The 24,175-nt window shown below is 30.6% G+C and overlaps 1 protein-coding gene across 2 annotated transcripts; it reads left to right on the forward strand.

Annotated features, from left to right (window-relative positions):
- The first annotated feature begins 569 nt into the window (after positions 1 to 569).
- LOC105669269 (gustatory receptor for sugar taste 64e-like) lies at positions 570 to 23,922 on the forward strand. Of its 2 annotated transcripts, XM_067348711.1 has the most exons (12): positions 789 to 839; positions 4,479 to 4,564; positions 5,348 to 5,613; positions 6,675 to 6,906; positions 7,958 to 8,093; positions 10,602 to 10,801; positions 21,498 to 21,589; positions 21,702 to 21,922; positions 22,309 to 22,477; positions 22,571 to 22,660; positions 23,006 to 23,071; positions 23,619 to 23,922. In XM_067348711.1, coding segments are annotated over exons 1-11 (1,560 nt in total). In that variant the 5' UTR covers positions 789 to 837; the 3' UTR covers positions 23,619 to 23,922. The 2 variants fall into 2 exon arrangements, with proteins under 2 accessions (XP_012217564.2, XP_067204812.1); XM_012362141.2 differs by lacking the exons at positions 4,479 to 4,564; positions 23,619 to 23,922 and having other exon boundaries at positions 570 to 839; positions 23,006 to 23,367.
- The last annotated feature ends 253 nt before the right edge of the window (positions 23,923 to 24,175 follow it).

The following is a 24,175-nucleotide window of genomic DNA, read 5'->3' on the forward strand; positions in this document are numbered from 1 at the left end:
TGCAAAAAACAGCAAACGTAAATTACGTGACCGGCTCCTGACTTATACCAAAATACAAACGTAAAAATAGCGGCCGCGAAAGTGTTAAAATAATTATAAAGTAATAATAAAATATCAACATTATGACAAAAAAAATATAATAGCTAATGTAAAACAAGCAAGTTCTCGAATTTGCAAGGTTAAATTTTATCATTAATTAATTATTGATTTATTTATTCAATTTATATATTTATTCTTTTGATTTTTTTCTAATTTTTACAAATTGTTTAAGAGGCGTTAAAAACGTTTAAAAGATATTAAGAAAAATACTTCTGAAGCAAAAAAAATTTTAAAAAAATTTTTTTTTAATTTAAAAAAAAAATTTAAAAAAATTAAAAAAAATTTTGAAATGATCTAAAAATGAGTTTTAATATTCAGAGCAACAAGTTTATAGTTCGTTAATTAATTTCAGAATTAAAATTTATTGTATAGCGCAAAGTCAATCTTACTAGAACAATTGACTACATAATGTGATATTAAAAAACAATCATTTAAGACAAATAGTCTCACTTATAATTAAAGTAAAATTAAAATAATGCAATCAATACAACTAGTGTTCTATACATGCATTTTATTTTCAGCGAGCGTCGAGTTCGGTTTGTAAGTGGTATAGCTAACTATCTGATCGGACATGCGTCGCGCAAGCTCGGCGTAGTAGCTCTTGATTCAAGTCGGTCCTTGTTCGTTAGTACACGTTGACATATTCATGTGACGGGTTTAGTCAAGACGATCACTTGGCTATTGTTTTTATTTTCGGATGGAATTGACGATTATAAAAACCATTGCAAAAAGAATTTTATGTAAGTACACTACAACTCTTTAAGAAATTTGAAAATATTAATTTTGAAAAACTTTAAATGTATTCCTGTATAGTTGAAAAATAACGAAAATTTAGAAACACAAATCGCATGAATCATCCTCACTTTTTTCATTTTAGGCTATTTGAGATTATTAAAATTTCTTTGATTTATTTAAAATAGAGTTGAACAGATTAAGTTATGTGTGTGAAATATTCTGCATGTGCTGTATTATAAATTTAAAAAATTGAGCTATTTATTTTGATATATGTACATAAACACATTTTTCTTTTTATTCTAACATTTTTCATGTCAATACTTCTACATGATGCATAAGCTCCGATAATATATTTGAGGGAAAGGATGATAATATATGAGGAAAAAAATAGTAAAGGAAATATTTTCTTAATATGTATTACGTTTTTAATCTTGTAAATGCGTATTATAGTTTTATACAAGTACAAATCGTAAACTTTAAACTTTTGTTTTTTAAGGTAAATGCTGTGGAATATTGATAGAAAATTAAAATATTTTTATTTAATAAGCATATATGTCGTCAATTTAAAAGATAGATGTATTAGTTACATAATACATAGATAAATGACTTTAAATAGTAAATTATTAAATAATTATGAAATTAAAATTTTAGCATCTTAAATGTGCGAATTAGCATGTTATTAAATATATGTACAGTATAAGTCTATAGTATAAATCTATAGTAAACATACATTGACAATGCCAACACGGTACAAAAGATTATTATAAAATCGATAATTATTTACGATGTCGAACTGAGATTAATAGTAAACAATTGATAAGAATCAATTTTCTCGAGACTTGTCGACATATAATTTCAGAGAAAAACATGAGTTATGTGAATTATGTCAGAACAATATCTAATACCCACGACATATTTGCAGTGATGATGCATATACATACATCATTGGCATAAAAACAAGAATATAAAATATTATTGTAATATTGTATTTTGTTGTATTTTTATTTCTTTTTCTTCTTTAAAAAAAAGTTCACAGTTTTATATTAACTTTATTAACCACTTCAGTGGTAGACTTTTCCGAAGAGTTTGTGCCCAAAGTGGTAAGAGTCAAAAGTTAAAATATCGAAAAACGGTGAAACACGGATTCAAAGTTTTCGAAAAAGCTACTTTTCGGAATGGGTGTAGATCCCCACGCCCTGGGGGGTGGGAGTAAAATAGGAGTGGAAAATATTAAATGGCACTATGGGTCGAGTGGGGACTCATTTGAAAGGGTTTTCCAAGACGAGAACAATAATTTTTGAAAATGTTTACTACGACTTTCTAATCAAAAGTTATGATCGTGTAAACCAAAATATGGGGGGTCGTTAAAATATTTAACCAGCTAATGATGGAAGTGAAAAAGAATTCTTTATTTCGACATTTGAAAAAAGCCTTCATGTACCAAGTACTATGCGAATATGTTAGAAATTATGTTTAAATAATTAACAGTCGCCATATTGGATCCGCCATTTTAAATTTTGCAATTTTGACGTCAGATTCGAATTCAGCAACCCAAAAAACCTTACAATATCAAATTTTATGCAAATCTCTTGAAAATTATTGGAGTTATTTAAAAATGTACATATATGATTACCATGTTTGGCACTTTTTTTTTTGTACATATATGATATATTACCACTCAACTGATTAAGCATTTAAAGATATGTGCGTAAAGCTAATATATTAAAAGTATAATAATTCTGCACAAAATTATAATAAATAGTAAGTGCTAATAAATGATAAATTCAAATAAAAATATATTTTTTGTTTTAGAAATAGAATATTTTTTTCTCTAATTTTTTTATTTTTAAAAGGTTTTAATTATATATTTGCTATGGGTTGTTATCGTTTTTTCCCATACCTTTCAGTTTACGAGTATATAAAAGTGCACGATTCATTACTTCTTAATGTGGAAGTTTATAATAGACGGCATAAGATTGCACTTGGAAATTGTACCCGATAGCCACTTAACAAGTTTGACTAGAGTCATTCAAGAAAATTATCGTCAATTGACGTAAATTGCATTTAACGATCGACTGCTTACGTCAACATATCGGTTTACATTCGAACTGGATAAACGACCAATCCCTTTTTAAGATGCGATAGTTTACTTGTGTTTGATAAAGCATGAACCTAATTAATTAATTTAATTAATTAATTAAACGCGCCGTAAACTCATACATCGTTACATGTATAAAAAATATTAGCATTGTATTTTGGTATGTGTGTTTTGTATTAAGATATAAAAAACTTGATATTTTATTTATATTAATCCTCAAAATTAATTATCGCATATTACTCAAATTCACGCAATTTTACAAAATATAAACAAAAATTTTATCTTAATATATAATATGTTTTATATTATATTTATATTATATAATTATATAAAATATTATTACTATTACTATTATTAGTATTTTCAAAAAACTGATTTAAAACTTTAAATGTATATAATTTTTTATAAAAGCATTTTACAGAAAAATATATTTTAAATAAAAATGTAACTTTTTTTTAGAGTTTTATTTGTGAAATTAAAAAGTTTCTTCTGCTTCTCTTTATAGATTTGTAGGTTTTATCGCTCTAGAGATGTGTATATATACACATAGGCTACATAAAAATGATTTAAATTAATCAAATAGTTTTTGGAATAATGAGTTTCTAATACTTTATTTAAGCCATCCCATATAATATATTATACAAGATGTTTTCATGGGAAGTTGCTGAAACTAATTACCTATCATTTGTAAACGCACATAGGAAGCAAGAAAAATAAAATATCTTTTAACAGAGGACATTTTGCAGTTTTATTTACGTATAAATTAAAGACAATATTTTTATCATTAAATAAACGTTTATTAAAAAATGCCAAATATCGCTAATTTTAATTATATATATTTTTGACGTGCACACCGTCAGAATTATAATAAAAATTAAATCAATTTAGAAAATTATAACTGTAACTGTAACTTTTGTTGCATAAAGTCTTTTATAGTTTCCAAAAGTAATTTAATTTTTTTGTTATAATTCTGACGGTGCGCATTTCGAAAATATAAATCATTAAAGTTAACAAAATTTGGCATTTTTTTTATGAACGTTTATTTAATAATAAAAATATTTTTGATTGTTTTTGGTTTATATGTAAATAAAACTGCAAAATGTCCCCTGCTAGAAAATATTTTATTTTTTTGCCCACTATGTGCGTTTAAAAATGACAGCTAATTAGTTTCAGCAACTTCCCATGGGACACCCCGTATTAATCAGCATGTATTACTCTAATTATTCGCATTGCTATGTTACTTTCTGTTTCGTAATATTTAAAGAAATATATAAAGTTAAAAAGATAGAATAAGCAATTAGTTAAACTAATGTTGTTATTCAGTAAACACATTGCACGTTGGCATATTGCATATAAACAAGGAACCACATGCTTGAGTCAGCGTTTTTTAACCCTTTTATTAATGAATAAATGTCCATACTCATTTTAATTTAAAAGTTAAAAATTTTTATCTTAATACGCAAATTTTATTATGACACTCCAGATCTCCATCCTTAGGATTACACAAAACAGTTTTCAACAGATAATAATTTTATCCTTTTAGCAGGATTGCCATAAAGTCGAATATTACATTATACAATGTATGGGTATCCGGATATTTATTATTGATTGCTGCTATTATAAATAATATAAGTAATCGTTGTTTGTTATAAATATACAATAATCATTTCTATAAGATAGAAAAATGTTTGTTTATTGTAAAAAGACATATTATTAAAATTTATGCATTTTTGACAATATTGTTGCAGTATTGATCTAGCGGGAGATATTCACTGCGTATTAATTACATAGGTTTAGAGCAGTTATGGTAAGCTTTGCGTATCTTTTTGCGACATTTGTTGAAAGCTGCATATATAGCAGGATCTTTAAAATTTTCTTTCTGTATGATTGCGAGTACTGAAAAAACGTCGTCGTTGGCATTTAAGATACTTAATGAGAGACAAGGTTCTTCTTTCAGTTAAAACAAAAATGTTATTAATTTTTAATCCGATCAATTTACAAATGTTACTCTCGTCGTATTAATATCAGAACTGCAATCGAGTATATATTGAGAAAGAACTTTGGCACCATAAATGCGATGACGTTCCTTTTCGCCATCACACAGAAAAAAAATTCATTCAAGAATTGTGTCCTATTTGTTCTGCAGTTTCTCACAAACATCGCAGGGTAATATGGAAAACCTGCCACGGTTACTCTAAACCAATGCAACGGCCAGCATTGTTGCGATCGATGCAATAAATATCTCCCGCATCGAGGGAACATGTATATATTATTAAACAATATTTTTTATTTTTTATAAGATTTGATTCTCAATAATGTATCGTATATGTTATTGAGCAATTTAAAAAATTTTTTTACAAGATTTGATTCTCAATAAATATAATCTTTACGAAATAACCGATTCAATTATATTAGGAATTTCACAATGGAATGATTCCCTGAACATCAGTAAAAAAGTTTACGGCATGATGTTGAAGACGAAGCAAATATTCAGTGCAAGTTCAAAAAGAAGCAACGCAACTTGTCAAAAAATCTTACCATTCTTAATGCGTCATAAGAAAAACAAAGTAAAAGAAACAGAAATTGAATTATCGAAATCATATCCTCCAGGTCCGCCGAGAGCACGACCATTTCTTCGCAGCAGTTTTTTCAATGAACCATTTCTATCTACAAGCAACAATGTAAGAAAATTCAATGTTTATCTCGTGTATTGCAAAAAATATACGTCTTTTAAAGTAATTCCAACGATACAATCGTTGCCAAAAGTATAGAAAGTAAGTAGGAAAAGTTAGATGTATAAAAAAATATTGTGAACAACAGCAGACGAAACAATTTTTGTTTTACTTGACTGTACTTTCCACACGTAAATAATGATACATGTTTACACTACTATGACATTGATGGTTGGAGATTATTCAATATAAAATGACTCGCAAAAAATAAAAAAATATAAGTTTATTTTATGAAATTAAAAATTGGTTTTTATATTTCAAATTTAGCGAGAAAAATCGTTATGCATTGTTACTTTTTGCAACATTTTTTATGCACGATATTAAATTGTTATTTTTGTTAATAAGATTATTCAACAACAACATGGCAAATGTTCGCAAAATTTAAATATAATATATTTATCTAATTATATTCAATTTTTTGTAAATTTTTTAAAAGTAATATAATTAAACAAAATTATCTGACTTTCGTCTGATTAAACTTATGAAAACTATTGAGAGAGAGAGAGAGAGAGAGAGAGTAAATGTATTGTTAAATGAAGAATATTTTAACTTTGTGGCAAAAAATTCTAAAAAAATTTTAGATATTACCTGATATTGCATATTGCATTTATCTCTTAAGATTACAAATACATCTTGAATAATTGAGAAATCGTTGAAACTACCTTAAAAAGACAAAAATAAAGTATGTGTAAGTGTAAAAAGCGTAACTGAGAGCTAGAAGAAGTAAACTTTTTAAATAACCAGAATTCTAAATAAAAATTAAAAAAGTAAATATTAGACCAAATCTGAAAAATGTTTAAAAAGCATCTTAAAAATTGGGTGATTTTTATAGCCATAGATTTGAAAACTATTGTATTATGTGAGCTGATATGTTCTAGATTTCAATTAGATATGATTTTATAATATATTTGCATGAAAATCGTAACAGTAATAAATTGCTTCCGCACGAAGTATTATTGGTACAAGAATGATAAACGAAAACAATATCGAAAGGGGAAACTCTTTTACAGGATCCAGAGAGCTTCCACTGTGCGATAGCGCCTATTCTAGCATTGGCTCAATTATTCGGAATTTTACCGGTCTTAGAAGTACGCAAGCCAACCCCGTTGATGCTGAAATTTGCGAAATTTTCATTTCGCACTGCCTACGCTGCTTTCATAACCATGATGGTACTTATTATGGCCATATTGTCGATTATTCACATGATAAGAACGTTAAACTCCTCAACTTTCGAAGTGCAAGGTAAACAGATAAGTTCTTTGTGCTGCACACGTCGCATCTATTCTCATAATCAGCGAACATGATTTATGTGTTAATTACATATTAAAGTAAGGATAAAAGTACAAACGATACAAACAGATTCAAAAGATTCAAAATAAATTGTCTAAAAATAATTGAGAAGTGATAAACTTTCTTTTATTATGGATAAATATAATATAAACATTATATAAATCATATAAACATTATTAAAAATTGAACAATGTTATAGAATTTTTACTTGTTTTCTTTTATATTTAAGACTGAAAAGAGATAAGATAAGAATTAAATTATCTTTCTATTATAATTCATTTTATGTTACCTATTTTTGCGGAAATAATATATGATCCTTTTAAAGTTAAAGTAAGCTTAACGATATCAAATAAATAAGAACAAAAAAAATTATTTTGTTTTATTGATACATTGACATAGGCGTAACTAAGACACTATAAACGTGAGTATTCTCACGTCTGCACCATTTTCGCTCCATTCCCCCACTTCTTGCCCTTTCGCCCTGTTAACTTCTTAGCTCGCCCTCGCTGAGCTAAGAAGTTTATGGTGATTAGGCGAGAAAGCAAGGAGTGGGGGAATGGAGCGAAAATGGCGCAGACGTGAGAATACCTACATCTTTAGTGCTCTAGCGTAACTAGGAGGAGGCCAGGGGGAGGGGGGGGGGAGGGATATGGCCCCCTCAGAAAACTGAGTGCCCTCTCCCAGAAATTTCAGAAATAGTAATTAATTTAAATAAAAATAATTTTGACATGCAGCACAGAGTTCTGACGTGAGAAAGTTGGAAGTATTTTAATGTATTAATTTGGTTTAAAATTATTAACTTATAATTAAATGGCCGACAATAAAAGATCTCACAATAGGAATTTAAAATTCACAGGTAAAAGGGACCATGACTTCCCCCCTCCCCCCAGAAAAATTCCCTAGTTGTACCAATGTACATTAATCTTCTCGATATTATTTTTGTTTAATATATTTTTTTTTTCTGCGAATTCTAAATTAAATACATTCTAAAATGCAAGTTTAGGAGGAATAGCGTCTGCAACAGCAGGTGCAGTATTTTATGGAAACAGCGTTCTGGGCTTAATCATATTTTTCTGGCTATCGCCGCGTTGGGTGATGCTTCAACGTGATTGGAGAGTTATGGAACAGTTTATAGACAGGTAAATTATATTATCAGTAACTATTTTTTACAGAGCAGGCAACAAAAAATCGTTACACAGTTTAACTGATTGACGATCGCGCTTACACATCGTGTCTGCGTGTAAAGTTATACATATAGGTTTAAGCCCGTTGACAACGGCTGCGTTCTAATATTCACTATCAGTACTGAAATTCTATACTGTACGTAACATGAACTGTACATTTCATTACTTATTAGCAGTGAATATCAGAATGCAGCCAAGATATTGACGATTGCAATCATATGTTTATGCAATGACAGTGAACGTTACAAAAGCAATTGCAAAAAAACATAATCATAATCATGTTTAAATCTTTTTGATACTAGTAGTAGTTGTCATGTTAGAAGAAGAATCAAAAGAAATTATAATAATATAATTATCGCGCTCTCTCTCTGACTATATGCATATATATATATATATATATATATATATATATATAGAGTGCGGTGATAATTGTAATACATATGAATATAGGATAATTTCTTATTAAGATTTATTAAGAAATAAGTCGAAATTGTGAAATTAATTTAGCTCATTCGATGGCTTGTATCGAGAGCATGAAAACTCTGTATGGGTTTCCGTGGATGGGTCTTCGTTGCAGAGAAATAACGAGAGAACATTGAGCTTCGGAATCGTGTGTTATATGAACGCTGAGATATTTTTCTTAGCAATGCGGCGTGGCTAGATGGGTTAAAGCGCGTCTTTGTGACTTTTTAGCGTTTTCGGCAAGCGTTTGAGTACCACCGCAATAACTTTTGTTGTATAGAATTTAGATTTTTATGTAAGTTTTTTATTTTTACACTATCATCGATAATTTTTATGTATTTTTCTTTTTTTTTCAATAAATAAATTTGAAATACATTCAATTTTTTGTGTAATTTAAAAATTCTCGTAATTTTTAAATTGTAAATAATATGAAAACACCATTTGCAATAATTTCAGATATAATTTGCTGTAATTTTTCATTTTCAAACAGTATGAAAACGAAATTTGCAGTAATTTTACAATTAGCAGAATAAAAAATAATTTTTATAAATAACTATTGATGATAAAATTCTATCATTTTGTTACAACGTTGCAATAAAACTTTGACTGTTTTGGGGCGAAAGAAGATGTTGTCCGATTTTGTTTAAATTTTGCACGTAGTTTACTGCATATGAAAGGCAACTTTTCCCCAAGTTGCAAAACGATATCTCAAAATTCACTTTTTTTATTCGACCCTTAATAATATGCATCCCGTTGGGCTTATTACTTGGGACGGAGAGGGATTCAACTGCCTACATTCCCATTTGCCAACAGCTTCGTTTGCCCACAACATTTTGCCGACAGCTTCAATTGCCGACATTCCCGATTGCCTACAGAGCGATTGCCTACAAGCATTATTGCGCACATTCAAAAATTAAAAATACAAACGTACGTTTGCACACAAGACATTATTGCACACATACACATTGCACACATGATATTATGTGTGCAATAATGTCTTGTGTGCAAACGTACGTTTGTATTTTTAATTTTTAAATGTGCGCAATAATGCTTGTAGGCAATCGCTCTGTAGGCAATCGGGAATGTCGGCAATTGAAGCTGTCGGCAAAATGTTGTGGGCAAACGAAGCTGTTGGCAAATGGGAATGTAGGCAGTTGAGACCCTCCCCTTGGGACGTATTAAGCTCTAGACTTGAAAAAGAAGCTTTGTTTATATGTGGGACGTATATGTCCCGATAGACTCGAAAGGGTTAAGAGCAAAAGCATATGAAAACTATAAATTACAAATTGCAGATGGAAATAAGAGGTTTTAGATGCTCTTAACCCATACAGGACAGAACATTGCAGCAACATAGCAGAAACATTGCTATATTGAACATTTAATGGACAAATGTCGGGAGTACGTAGAATCAAAACTAAAAAAAAGTTTAATTTGTTATTCTTATTTTGGATGCTTCTATAGCTGCAGTCCACTTGACGCTACGAATGTTTCGAAGCGAATTGTTCATTAAAATCAAAGTTTGTGCATTATTACAAATATATTGCACTGTAATATTGCTATAACGTTACATTGCAATATTTTTAAATGCGAACATTTTACCATTACTAGAATCTAACGATAACATTGTAGTAATATTTCGCATTGTGCAATGTTAGAATAATGCAATAAAATATTTCTGCAATGTAAAATTTTTTTGTGCTGTATGGGAAAATTATTCCTATACAATACAATTCAAAATTTCTTAATTTACTTTTTAATAAGAAATTACTTTATATCCATATATATATTACAATTACCGCTGCATTCTTTATAGGTAATAATATTTTTTCACTTAAATATTACTACTCAGTTTTTCAAAATTGACTTATTTTTTAAATGACAATCTTAATAAGTAATATTTCTTTTTAAAATTAGTAAATTTTCTTTTTAAAATTAGTAAATTTTTAATTACTTTCTAAATTTTATTAGTATAATGTATTTATCAAAATTTTTCTTCCGCAGTAATAAAATAGACCGACCAATACTTCGTTGGAAACTCTACTTAATGACCGCTTTAATTTTGCTCTTGGCAATTGTTGAACATATCTTGAGTATAGCGGTGCACAGCACAAATTATGACTGGAAAGGTTCAGAAAATTCGACGTTGCAGAATTTTCTGCAAATATACTGCGAGTCTTCTCATGCATTTATCTTCGAAACACGTCAGTATATCATATAAATTTATACACATTATAATGTTTTAATCATCATTAATTTAAAAGTATCCTTTCTACATATATTTTTATATAATATAATTTTTATATTGGTCACGCTTATGGAAGAGTAGATAAGAGTAGCCGAAAAATCCTTTACTGTTTTATAATTTTTGCAATAATTATGGACAAAATTTAGAAAAAATTTAGAAAAATTAATTAAAAAAGATTGGCGAATAAACACGCATTTGTGCGACTAAATTGTGAGATGTATGCTGTAGGCCTGCCACCGATGAGTATCGCACGACAAGCAACAAAAAGTAAAACTTCTGCCCGCTCGCTGCTCACGCGTTATCTCTCTCTGTGTGACTTTTCGTTGCCGTGTGACACGCTGCCGTGTAACTCACGCTCAGCATTACCAATTCTCGTCCTGGGTTTCCACGCATACAATCGAGGGGCCATGTTCATGTGCTGCGCAGAGCGCTCTGCTCATGCCTAAAGTGCGCATTCTACGGTCTTTTTTTTAATCTACCCATCGCCTAAGAAACAGACTCGGAACTGCTTTCGCAATCATTAAGTACCATTACAAAGACGGAACACGTTACCCGCGTCTCATCCCATCTCCTGTGGGGAATAATACCACAAATACTAAGCAAAAAAGGTGAACTCAATAGGGTTGTGACTAACATTGCTGGCTTGGTTCAGCTGCGGGATGCTGTTTAATGTGCTCAGCTTTCTCTTTTTCAAATGTGATTAATGTATGAGGTTACACTATTCCATCCCGATTTGTCTTTAAAGAGAGTCTCATTGATGCTGGGCTCCGTTGAGAGAATGTCAATGAGTTTTTGCAGTTCATCACATGTTTGTTAGTTAGGTATAGCACGCTATAGGTTAGTCCAGCTACGCTGGACACACCTATAGCGTGTGCTCAGGATCATCTGCACAGCCTCGGTGTAGTGATGGCACCTTGGTGAGTCTATGCGTTTAATCTTGTATATATACGAGACATATATGTTCCGATAGGACTTGAGTGAATCGGAACGTGAGTTAACCATGCGGTTGTTTATAACCACCTATCTAGAATTGAGACAATTAGGGAGTGTACCTCCCTAGGAATGGCCCTCATGAAATTCTCATTTATTTCTTCAAGAAAAGTTCTTTAGCACTCCAATAAGCGGTTGGTTTTTGCTATACGGTACCTATTCTTTAATCTACTTATTATTGTGGCTCCATCTGCTTGGCAATAGCCATTAACTAGGGGAAGGTGGGGTAAAACGGACCGCGGGGTAAAATGGTCCATTTGCTAGATCTTATTAGTAAGTACCTCTATCTGCTGGATAAACATAAAATTAATTTCCTTTTTGATGCTTTTTAACTGTTTAAAAATTACGTCATTATATCATAAGACTATCATAAGTTATTTATAAAAAAACGTCAAATTCTTGCAAATAGATCTCGTGATCTAATTTCTTAGTATTACATTTTAAGTGACTAAGATTGCAAAACTTAATATTTTTAAATTTTTCTACAAGTTCCATATTTCTGGTTATTGAGAAGTAATATTTCATCAGTTACATTTAAAAAATAATTTTGATACAGGTAAATAAAAATAAGATAATATTAATGTTGTCATGTGGGGTAAAATGGACCAATTTAAATGGGGTAAAACGGACCAATTTATATATTTGTTCTACTTATATTTTCTACTTATACTTTCTACTTATAGTTTTCTGCTTATATATTTGCTCTGATTTGAAAAATATTTTACATTTCATTTTTTTTTACTGAAAAAAGCTATGAAAAATAAAAAACGCACTGTTAAAAGTAGAAGAAACTTGAAATTTATTGAAAATAATGTCTCCAAATAAAAACAGATTTTATAATAATTATTTATTTTATTTACATGCTTTATTTTAAAATGTTATATTTAATGTTATATTTAATATAAACGTTAAAAATTATAAAGATTATAATTATTTTAAAGATTTGTGTGTATAATAAAATGATTAATGTTAAATTAATTTCTATTCTTATTCAAAAATATTTAATAAATACTATATAGTTTTGATTTTGAGTTGATCAGTTAAATTATTTCTTGATCCATATTATCTCGGCTTGGTCCATTTTACCCCATGGGATGGTCCATTTTACCCCACCTATGGGGTAAAACGGACCAAAATTAAGTTTTTAAAAATCTTAATAATAATTCAAACTTTTGCAAATTTTGAAAATTTAACATTATAATCTTATAATAAACATTCTACAGTTTCTTCATGCTAAATTTCAGTTATTTTTTGTCATTAATATAAAAAATATAACCATTTTTGCTTAGGGGGTCCGTCTTACCCCACCTTCCCCTAAGTCCAAGCGCGCATCTTGACCAAAAATTGCATGGAAGAAATTCTGGTCAGTATTCTTTCCGCCGTATCAAAAATAGTGCGACATCAACAACGCGTAAGGATATAAGACGCTGTATTCTGTGGAGAGGGGTAAGCCATTTTTGCGCAACAGCACAGCATCATTGGCCCAAATCGAGGCTCCGTACAAGTTTAGAGAATGATCTGTATTCGCATATAATCGGCATTTAATTGCGGGACCTTTATATTGGACATGAGGCGTCCCAATGCCATTTTATTTGTCTTATCAGCAATCTATTTAAGAATTTCCACATTGGATCTACTAGACCTAATAGTTAAAACTCAATATGATTTTTGTGTAAATAAGTTAATTTATGACGCGGTCATCCGGGCCAGGGAGACTAATTCATATAGTAATCAAGGAGGTATATGTGTCGCGGTATCAACATATGTAATAATGTGTTTTCTTGGACCATGATTCACAAGGAAATGGTCGAAAAATGTAAATATCTTTTATATTTGAGCCATATCATATCGTATTATAACGTACCGTATCGTACGGTACTTCCTTGATCAGTGTATGAGTTAGTAATCTCCCTATCTCGGATGAAGTTTTGCGTTGCAAGTAAACTTGTTTACACGAAAACCATATTGGGTTTTGGCTAAGTTGCCTACGTCCTTGTTGTAATCTGCAGAATACTCTCTCATACAATTTCTTAATTTCATCAAAAATGTTTAATGATCTGTACGCAGATGGGATCCCATCGAGACGATCATTCTTTTTTAGTAAAACTACAATCTTACAATCTTCCAGAAACCAGAAAAGTATCCAATTTTTATACATTCAGATATTTGGTTATCCATTCGGAAGCAATTCTATATGCAAAGCTCCAAATCCTTCCAAAGACGTCATCAAGGCCAAAGGCTACATTCTTTTTATTTTATTCTTGTGATAACTCATTTCATCGGCGTATATTGAGATGAAGTCGCCCAATTCATCTATAAGCTGGTAAAACGACGCGTCGTGGTCCGTTACGGGATGATGCGGGAATAAAGTAGATACTATCATCTCCAGTGTCTGATGGAAGTGTGATCAAAGGAGAAGGCGTGGCCCTTGTGCGAATTTTGTAACATCAGTCCCTATGGGTCGTCATTGATAGACTTCGGAAAACAATCCCATGCCATTTTTTGGTCGATTCTGCTTTCGAAACAAAGGATCTTTTTAGTTTGTTTGAGATCGTCCTTGGTAAGAGCGATTGCCTTATCATTCTTCTAGCGGCGAGATCTGATGTATCTCCGCCTGGCAGAATCCTACGGTATAGCCGTGCAAAACGCATGCTTATTCGCCTGTTTTTTAAATTAATTTCTCTATAATTATTGCAAAAATTGCAAAATGGTAGAAAACTTTTCTGTTCGACTTACTCTTCTCTCCTCCATTGTAGTTATTCTGAAACACCTTGTACTTATATAAAATTTAGTATTTTTTGCAAAAATTATCTATAATTATTGCACAAAAAATACTAAATCACAAAATTCTATCGTTTTATTATCCTAATAATTATTTAAAGTGTAACGTCCTGATCAGACTCTACGATACTTTTTTTTTCGGATAAGCTAAAATACTGAACACCAGACCTAGTAAACGCGGCACAGACCAACATTCTAGAAAATTATCTTAACGTCGGAGTTGCTTTTCCTATGGGACTTTGTGAGTTCGACTTTTCTCACGGAATCTCAAGTAAAAGCAGGTGGTGTATTGTTACTTTCAAGTCTTATAACTCGAAAAGTACATAATAAAAGAATACTTCATTTATAGTGTTTTGAAAACGTCTCGACTTCAGCTACAAGAATGTGTATTAAAAAATAAAAGGAAAGTTTCATTTAAGATTGTACTCAGATTACATTTTTATGTTGACCTTGACCGGGCTTTTTAAGGTCATCTAAAGCTTAAATAAATATTACCAGCTAATAGATTTTTTTTAAGCCATACTATTTTTGTTTGAAACATTTTTCCAATAAACTAATATTTTCTGAGATAATTGACCGTTCCGGAACTTTTGTTACGAACTGTATATACAGGGTGTCCCACCAAAAGTGACCACTTCTTTTTATCTTTTAAATTAAAAGAGATAGACCATAACAAATATATATCAAATTAAATGGTTCAAACTGAACTCTATTGTAAGTATAATAGTTGTTTACAAAAGCTATTCGTGTTAACGAACAGAGAGGTATGCATCATTTTTTTATAATAATGTGGATATTTTGATGTAAGAAATGTTGTAGCACTGTTTGAAAAGAATACAACGATGTATGATTTAATATAAATAGTTTACATATTATACGAGTTTTATTGGCTTGAAATATCGCGGGCGACGTCTACCTTTTTACTTTCGGCTCTGCAATATGACCAACTTCTGACTCGTGCGTTAAAGATTGATGTATGTCAATTGAAATTGTAGCGCTGTTAATTATTAATAAATTATTGAAATTGGCCATATCACAGGGCCAAAAGTGTAAAGGTAGACGTCGCCCGTGATATTTCAAGCTGATAAAACTCGTATAATATGTAAAATATTTATATTAAATTATACATCGTTGTATTTTTTTCAAACAGCGCTACAAATTTTCTTACATCAAAATATCCACATTATTATAAAAAAATTATGCATACCTCTCCGTTCGTTAACACGAATAGCTTTTGTAAGCAACTATTATACTCACAATAGAGTTCAGTTTGAATCATTTATGCCCGATTCCACCAATGTAGATTAACTTTAATCTCGGTTCAACTTACTCTTCATCTTTTTCTAGTTCTAAGAATTAGAAAAAGGTGAAGAGTAAGTTGAACCGAGATTAACGTTAATCTACGTTGGTGGAATCGGGCATTAATTGGATGTATATTTGTTATGATTTATCTCTTTTCATTTAAAAGATAAAAGGGGGTGGCCACTTTTGGTGGGACACCCTGTATAGATGTACATGCACAATCACTATTATGTTTAACTATTCAACTATTGTTTTTTGGATATTGTAAAATTTTAAATAGTCCATAGATTTAAACTAATTTTATAAAACTTATTTCCTTTATTTTTTTTTTAATTTTTAAGATTTTCCGCTCATTCTTCTACCCAAAGATTCTGCACAAAGGTTCCGTCCTTAATAAAAGGAATTAAAAACACATATAATGGAAAGGCTCCATATGTTAACAAACGAGAAATATAATAAAATGGCGATAAGAGCCGTTGCAGGATGTTAGTGCTAAATTTTAATTTTTCTTAAAGAAATTAATAAATTAGTCTACATGAGACAGTTAAATTGTACACCGATCTCAGATCGAGATACCTAAAGCGTAACATATGGAGCCTTTCCATTATATGTGTTTTAAATCACGCGGGCATTATGACGCGTTTATGTCCTACAGCATTGTTGATTTTCTAATCTAGGAGAAATAAATATTAGAAGCGTGGGGTCTGAGTAGTTTAGTGGTCAGAACATTCGCCCGGCAAGCGGAAGACCCGGGTTCAATTCCCAGCTTAGCCACTCGCGCCCTGATATTTTTTCTCTCTTCCTTTCTTCCCAATAATTCCTATACGTACATTAAGTTTCTCGATATATGAGAACAATGTACTTTAAATTTCGTACACTTTAGGTACCTCGATCTGAGATCGGTGTACAATTTAACTGTCTCATGTAGACTAATTTACTAATTTCTTTAAGAAAAATTAAAAGGAATTAAATTACTCCACCAAAAAAAAACCTGCGAATGGTTGATCTGCTGATAGAGTAACACGACCTTTCCAGTCGCTGACATGTCGCAAGTCCTTACAGACCATTCAGCTCGAGCAATCAGGACCTTTCTCACTAATCGCCGAGTGCATTATCTTATCTATTAGAACGTAATAAAAGATTATGCAAACATAATTTTTTGGCATATGCTTAAGAGTAGTATAAAGATTTTATGCTTAAAGATGGTATAAAGGTTTAATCCGAAAATTCAATAAACTTTGATTTTATATTACAAAGTGAGTATTTAATGTAAATAAAAATGCTTTTAGAGATTGATCATACAATGTTTTAGAAAAAGAAAACTGTCTAGAAAATTTAAAAATATTAAATTTTAAAGTCATTTTAACCTATTTCATCTCTTTATGTAAATCATAGTTTTGCAGCGATTACAATTGATCCAGTTAAGATTTTTAAAAAAACAAAGCGCCATTTTTTTCCTAAAATATTTTTCTAAAGACTGAACTAAAACAAAAAAAATCTAATAAAAATTAACAAAATAGCGATAAAAATTTTAAAAATTACAAAAATTAATTGCTTTTTATTGCAATAAAAATTTAATAAAAAAGATTTTAAAATGTTTAGTTAGATTTGTAGAAAATTTAATATTCTATAATTAAAAAAAAAGAAACATTTGAATATCTTTATCCGCTTTTCAGTTATGTCTGCAAAACTGTCGAAAAACATTGTTTCAAGAAAAACGCTTTAAAGTTTTGATACATGTTCTCTGTATCAAACATCGTACTCACTATACCTATTTCAATGTTTAGTTAGATTTGTAAAAAATTTAATATTTTTTAATTTAAATAATCATCTGAATATTTTTATCCGTTTTTCAGTTATGTCTGCGAAACTGTCGAAAAACATTGTTTCGAGAAAAATGCGTTTAAAGTTTTGATACATTAAGTTTCTCTGTATCGAACATCGTATTTACTATAAAATGCTGAACCTAACAACAAATTGTGCTCCTTTTTCTTTTTCAGTTTCAAATTTTTTCCAAACAATTGAATAGAAACTTTCATTAGCATTTTGACTATAGCAATGCATCCAGTTAATAACTAGATATTATTAGACAGAGCAACATAAATTGGCTTTATTGCAACTTGGACATCTTTGTGAAGTGCCGGCTAATGCTTATAATATTTTAACATGTTCATCACCTTTGCTTTCTGCCAATTGCAGCAAGAATTTTTTCCTTTAGAGCAAAATTCGTGTTGTGATTTGTCATTCGTGGAACATTTATGATAAAATGTCACTAGTATAGCATTTCTTATATTGTTTACCGTGTCATTATCTCGTATAATTTTATCATAATATTGCGATAAATTAGTTATAGTGTTTTTGTTAATTTTCCTTTACCACCGAGTCCTTTTATTTCTTTTTTTAGCAGTCGGGTTTTCATGCGTTTTTAAACGTGGCTTACATATTCGCCTTTTTCAATAATAAAATCCAGTCTATAAGGTTTAATTTTTTGAAGAAGGTCTTGCTGTCACCATCTCTGATATAAACTTTATATTCAATTTGAAATGGTTGCTTTTCTCGATATTCGAGCTAGCTCGTCAGAACCAAGATTCGGGAGAAGGGTTGTGAGACACTTACTTAAATGAAACTCTCGATGGCGATTAAATAACAAAAAGAAACGGGTTTATTTGGTGATGAAAGATTGAATGTGTACAGTATGCGTTACAATGTTCGGTCATGTGTTTGCATGTGTGTGCGAGTTGTAATTGTTAATGGTAAAGGCGCGGTATATGTACAATAGTTTAGATGTGAGTGGTTCGATTTTTTAATTATGGCGGGCGCGGATTAATTTGTTAGCCGTATATCGGTTATAATGCGGCATGTCTGATTGTAAGTACGGTGTAGCTGATTTGACGCGGTATATGATGTATGAATGTATGTGGCGGGTTGTTTATGCAGTATGGGAGAGTACGATGGGTGAGTTATAAAGAAGCATCGGATTAAAGTTTAGAGAAAATGAATCCGGGAACGCTCGGCAGGGGACGCAAGAACACTCGCGTGTAAGCGGAGTATGAGTCCGGGAAAGCCCGTTCAGGTACGCGAGAATGCTCGCGTATAGATGTAGATTCAGAGAAATCGAGAACGCTCAGAGAAACCGTGAACGCTAGGTCGGGATCGTATGTTTGCTGTCGGAGCAGCAGAAGAGATTTGGTGTAGATACGAGGATTCGGCCCGAATTTATACCCAGAGCTAGCGATTTGTCAGAAATTGGCGATTAGTGCAGCCGCTGAAGCACTGCCCTTTCCCCTCCCCCCAATCTGAGTTTGGCTGACAATGAGTGTGATACGCTTGGTGCTTTGACCTAAATTTATGTTTATAAATTTATCGGCGCCGTTTGGTGGCTCAGACGGATGGTCAGTCCAAACCGTGATGATGCATAAATGCATCGTTACAAATTCCACATGTTTTTTCTAGTCAAGAGAACATTTCAAATATTAATATAATAAAGACTTCCATTTGATTTGCGTTGCCGTAGTGATTTCAATATATTCATTTATGTAATTGTCGAGCCATTTTACATATTTTACTATCCCACTTCGAGATTCCCACAGATTGCATGTCTGACAGTATGAAGATTTAATACCAATATCGATAATCCTATAAAATTTTCCTGTAAAATTGCCGATGCTGACCACAATTCCTTGAAGTGAAGAAAAACCTTGTGTTTTCTCCTGATACAATAATATTTTTCGAATCATTCAACTTCTTAATTTCTTGATAAACTGCTATCATTATTGAATTTTGTACGGACAAAGATACTTTCTAATATATTTTATTGTTCTGTCATATGCAGGTCGAGAGAAAAATTTTGGCAAGTCCCATGAGTCTGCAAAACTGTAGCAATTGAGTGTATCTAATGTCTAATATTTGCATGAATATAAAAATGATGCGCTTATTTATGTCATATACGTGTTGTGTGGACTTCGAGCATGAATGTATGCAACGTAGCTCGCAATTTCGCATGTTACTTTAATTTGGAAAGAAAGTACTACATGAGATACTGTGGAAAATGTTTACATTTTTTCTACAAACACTATAGTACATCAATTGACTCATCACAGAAAACACGTTGAAAAAATTTATAATTTTATATGCAATAACCAGATTTGCAGTGATAAATGTTTAAACGAGCTGATTTTCTGCTTACAATTATTAAATACCGTGAATTCCGAGTTGTTAATTTTTTTTTCACCATCAAAAGTTATGAAACGGTTGTTATGGAATTTTCCTTTTTTTTTGTGCATTTGAACGTTTGTATGATGCTTAATCAATATTTTAGTTTAGTCAATATAGAAGTTTTTAACATTTTTAAATCTAATAATAAATGTCAAATTTGTGAGGAGTACGAGAATGAATGAAAGACTAAAGACACAAATTTTAGAGAATATATATCTTTAATCTTCCATAGTGTGTCAGGATCTTTTCTCGACTGACTCGTCAGGGATCTCGGTTATATACACTCGCATCAAAGATACCGCGAAATTTTATCATAATCGCTGTCCACCGATAGCTAACAATCATAATCGCTATCCACCGATAGCTAACATAATAGTCCTTTATAATATGCCGATGACGAGATAACTTACGCGATAATCGCATCTCTCTTTAAGGAATAATAATCGCATCTCTTTTCGAGGAAAATCCCTACAATATAATGCTATAAAATAATGAAAAATAATAAATATCAAGTTATAAAATAACAAATAATAAAGTTGCGGTCGATTAATATAATATTTAAGCAGCGTCAACAAGCTACTAAACACACGAATTTTCCAAAACATAATAACAAAAACTTTCCAAATAAAGAAAACGAGTGTGAGATATTACGTGTTCTTGGCTTCCCAATTTTATCATTATTCCTGATTATCTATTCCTCGGGTTCGTGAAGTGTCCACGAGAGGTCTTGTTCGGACATTAACCAAGATTCTTTCAGATTCTTAATATAGTGGGGACAGAACTCTTATAGTTTTATAATACAGAAAAAGTTTTTATAAATCTAATAATTCAATTTTATAAATTTATTTTACAAACTAGTTGCGTGTTTACAACATGTAACGTGTTGCGCGCGAATGTCTGACACCAGCCATTCGTGCACCATTTTATGTTTTCCGTTTCCCTAACCGTAATTTTTCGAATTTTTTAATTTAACTATCTAGAAAATATTTCCAAAGAATTCACATTATCCAAAAATGTAAAAAAACTAAAAATCAATTACTTCAAAATTTCTCAAACCTTTATACTCTTAAATTTGTTTGAATTTAATTTAATCTTTTTTTATTCCTTTTTTTACGTTAGTCCTTTATATTAATAACTATTCTTGTAAAATAATCACAACTTAGTCTTTTTCTTTTAAAAATTTGTTCTAGGACTACCCAGACAGCACCCAAAAATGTCTTCAGGATATTCTTTGGACATCTTCTGGATATGCTGTGCTGTCTGAGTATTGTCCTAGTTTTTGTCGAACATATATTACAAAATTTTATGTAACTATAGATAATATTATACTTTTCAGAAACTTAAAAATTTTTTTATGTTTTTAGTGAAATATAACTTCGTGCTCGGTATCTTCATTTTTATTGTTAGCAAACTAGCGACTTTCACGTGGAATTTCACAGACGTTTTCATCATATTGGTAATAAAATTTTGTAAATAATTGAATGTAATATTTCTTTCTTTATTCAAAATTAAATATTTATAATCTTTGATCAGTTCGTCTTTTTTCTAATTTTGATCAATTTCTTCAGGTTGCTATCGGTTTAGCCGAAAGATACAAAAAGTTGAACAAACAAGTAATAACTTCTGCTTCGAAGCATCGAACAACAATAGATTGGTGTGGAATTCGCGAAGATTATGCTGCTCTTAGTTGCATGGTGAAAAAGGTGGATAATGACATATCACCCGTAATTCTTCTGTCATTCACAAACAATCTTTACTTTATCTGTTTGCAGTTATTAAACGGATTGTCGTAAGTAATACATATAGTTATAGTAAGAAAAATACTGAAACCAATTGTTAGTATCAGTTAATAGCAAGATAAAAAATATCATCGACACTCATAACAAATGCACTTTTGTGCTTTGCAATGATAATATACATATGTTCATTTTAATGTGTAATTTAAATAAAAGAAAATATAACATATAAGGAGAATACTTTTTGAAAAAGATATTTAAGAAATTTAAGTTCTATATTAATTTTTCAATTTTAACAATAATATAACAGTACTGTAGTAAGTAAAGTGATTTTTAAACTTTTCTATAATAGATAATTTAATCAAAAATATAAGATTATGATATAGCGTGTTGATACTATGCAAAAACTAATTCCTGTTTCTGCTTGATCCGCGTACAGTCAACCGGACAACAATAGCATTATCAGCGATATTTATTTTTTTGGCTCCTTCATGTTCCTGATTGGTAGGACGGTAACCGTCACTCTGCTCACTGCTAGAATCAACGATCAAAGTAAAATGGTATTGCCAGTTTTGTATACGTGTTCAGCTACCACCTATAATGTAGAGGTAAACAATTCAACACGTAAAAAACAGCTATAAATGCCATATTTAGTTAATTCATTACTTAATTTATTGTTATTTGATAATTATTTATTGCAGACAGAAAGGCTGATATATCTACTCACCACTGACGATATCGCACTTACGGGAATGCGTTTCTTTTCTATTACGCGGAATTTTATGTTAGCGGTAAGAATAGATCAAGACTTAATGGATGATTCTTCAACGTTTCATATAATGCAATATTTTACTGAAACATTAATAGAGAAAGAACTTTATGACTGCGGTATAATTTGTAACGCGTATAAAAAGATATTTGTAGTATTTTGCACATTATGCTCAATTTAAATATTCTTATATATTCATATTAATTAGAAAAAGTGATACATTAAAAATTAATTAGAAAAAAATTCCTGAAATTTTATTATTATATTTTTCATTATTATGTGTCACAATATTTTAATATTATTATGATATTTATATGAGCGCCACTCAACATTTATTTAATGAACATTTTATCAAATTCATATGCAGGTGGCTGGTGCAATCGTAACGTATGAAGTCGTGTTGCTGCAATTCAACGTCGCGATAAAACAATGAGTACGCAACAGTGTAACAATGTAACATTGTCAAAACAAAATATTATACTAGAATATAAGAGAACATAAGCATTCATATTTATTGAATTAAAATCATCACATACACATTACATCTCATCGCAATTTAACTGACTACTAAAACATTAGTAGTTAAATAATATTTTAAGCTATTAAAAAATACTCTTAAAAATCTATATGTATTTTATTATAATATTTCTGTGATTATATATATTTTTCAGAAACATATGTATTTTATAATTAAAGCAAGAAATAAATTATCATTTATTATAACAATAATACATTGTTATTTTCGCCAAATACTTTACGTTGATTCAGTTACATATTATTTTAATTGTATTTTATGGAACATTTTGCAATAAAAAGCTAACATCCAACTATTTTTGATCATACAATTAAACTTTTATAAATCCAATTTATATGTTAGCTTTTATGTTTATATTTCAGTAAATTAACGTATATATACGAATATAAATGTGATCTAATGTGTGTTACGTCCTGATCAGATTCCACATTTTTTTTCTTTTCAGATAAGCTAAAATACTAAACACCGTAATAAACGCGACACAGAATAAAATTCTAAAAAAATTATCTTAATGTTGGCTTTTCTATGGGACTTTGTGAGTTCGACTTTTCCCATGGAATCTCAAGAAGCAGATGGCATCGATACTTTAAGCCATTTTGACCAACCGGCGCTCACTTGTCGCCACCAAAGTCAAAAATTGAAATTTTATTTTGTTCTAGCTGGCATCTTCGACGATTTTAAATCGTAAATTAAGAGATAAGCTATCACTTGCAGACAGTTAGCTTCCACTTATGGATTCCGACAAAGAGGAATCCTTGAGTTGAGAGCGCCAAGAAGGCATGAAATTTGACTCTGCGCATGTGTTCAGTAGGTCTGGGAAACCGAGATGCATTAGCTATACTTTTCACAGGTCTCCAGAGTACGCGACCGCGTATCATAAATTGCATAAAATATTAGGTCCGTGACCTAAGACGTTATCAACTGTACTCCACTGAATTTCAACCCTCCAATCAGATAGTCTAGAATTAGATCAACCGCTTCTATGGACTACCCATCGGTTCA

This window comes from Linepithema humile, chromosome 2, assembly GCF_040581485.1.
Source record: "Linepithema humile isolate Giens D197 chromosome 2, Lhum_UNIL_v1.0, whole genome shotgun sequence".
Classification (NCBI taxonomy): Eukaryota; Metazoa; Arthropoda; class Insecta; order Hymenoptera; family Formicidae; genus Linepithema; species Linepithema humile.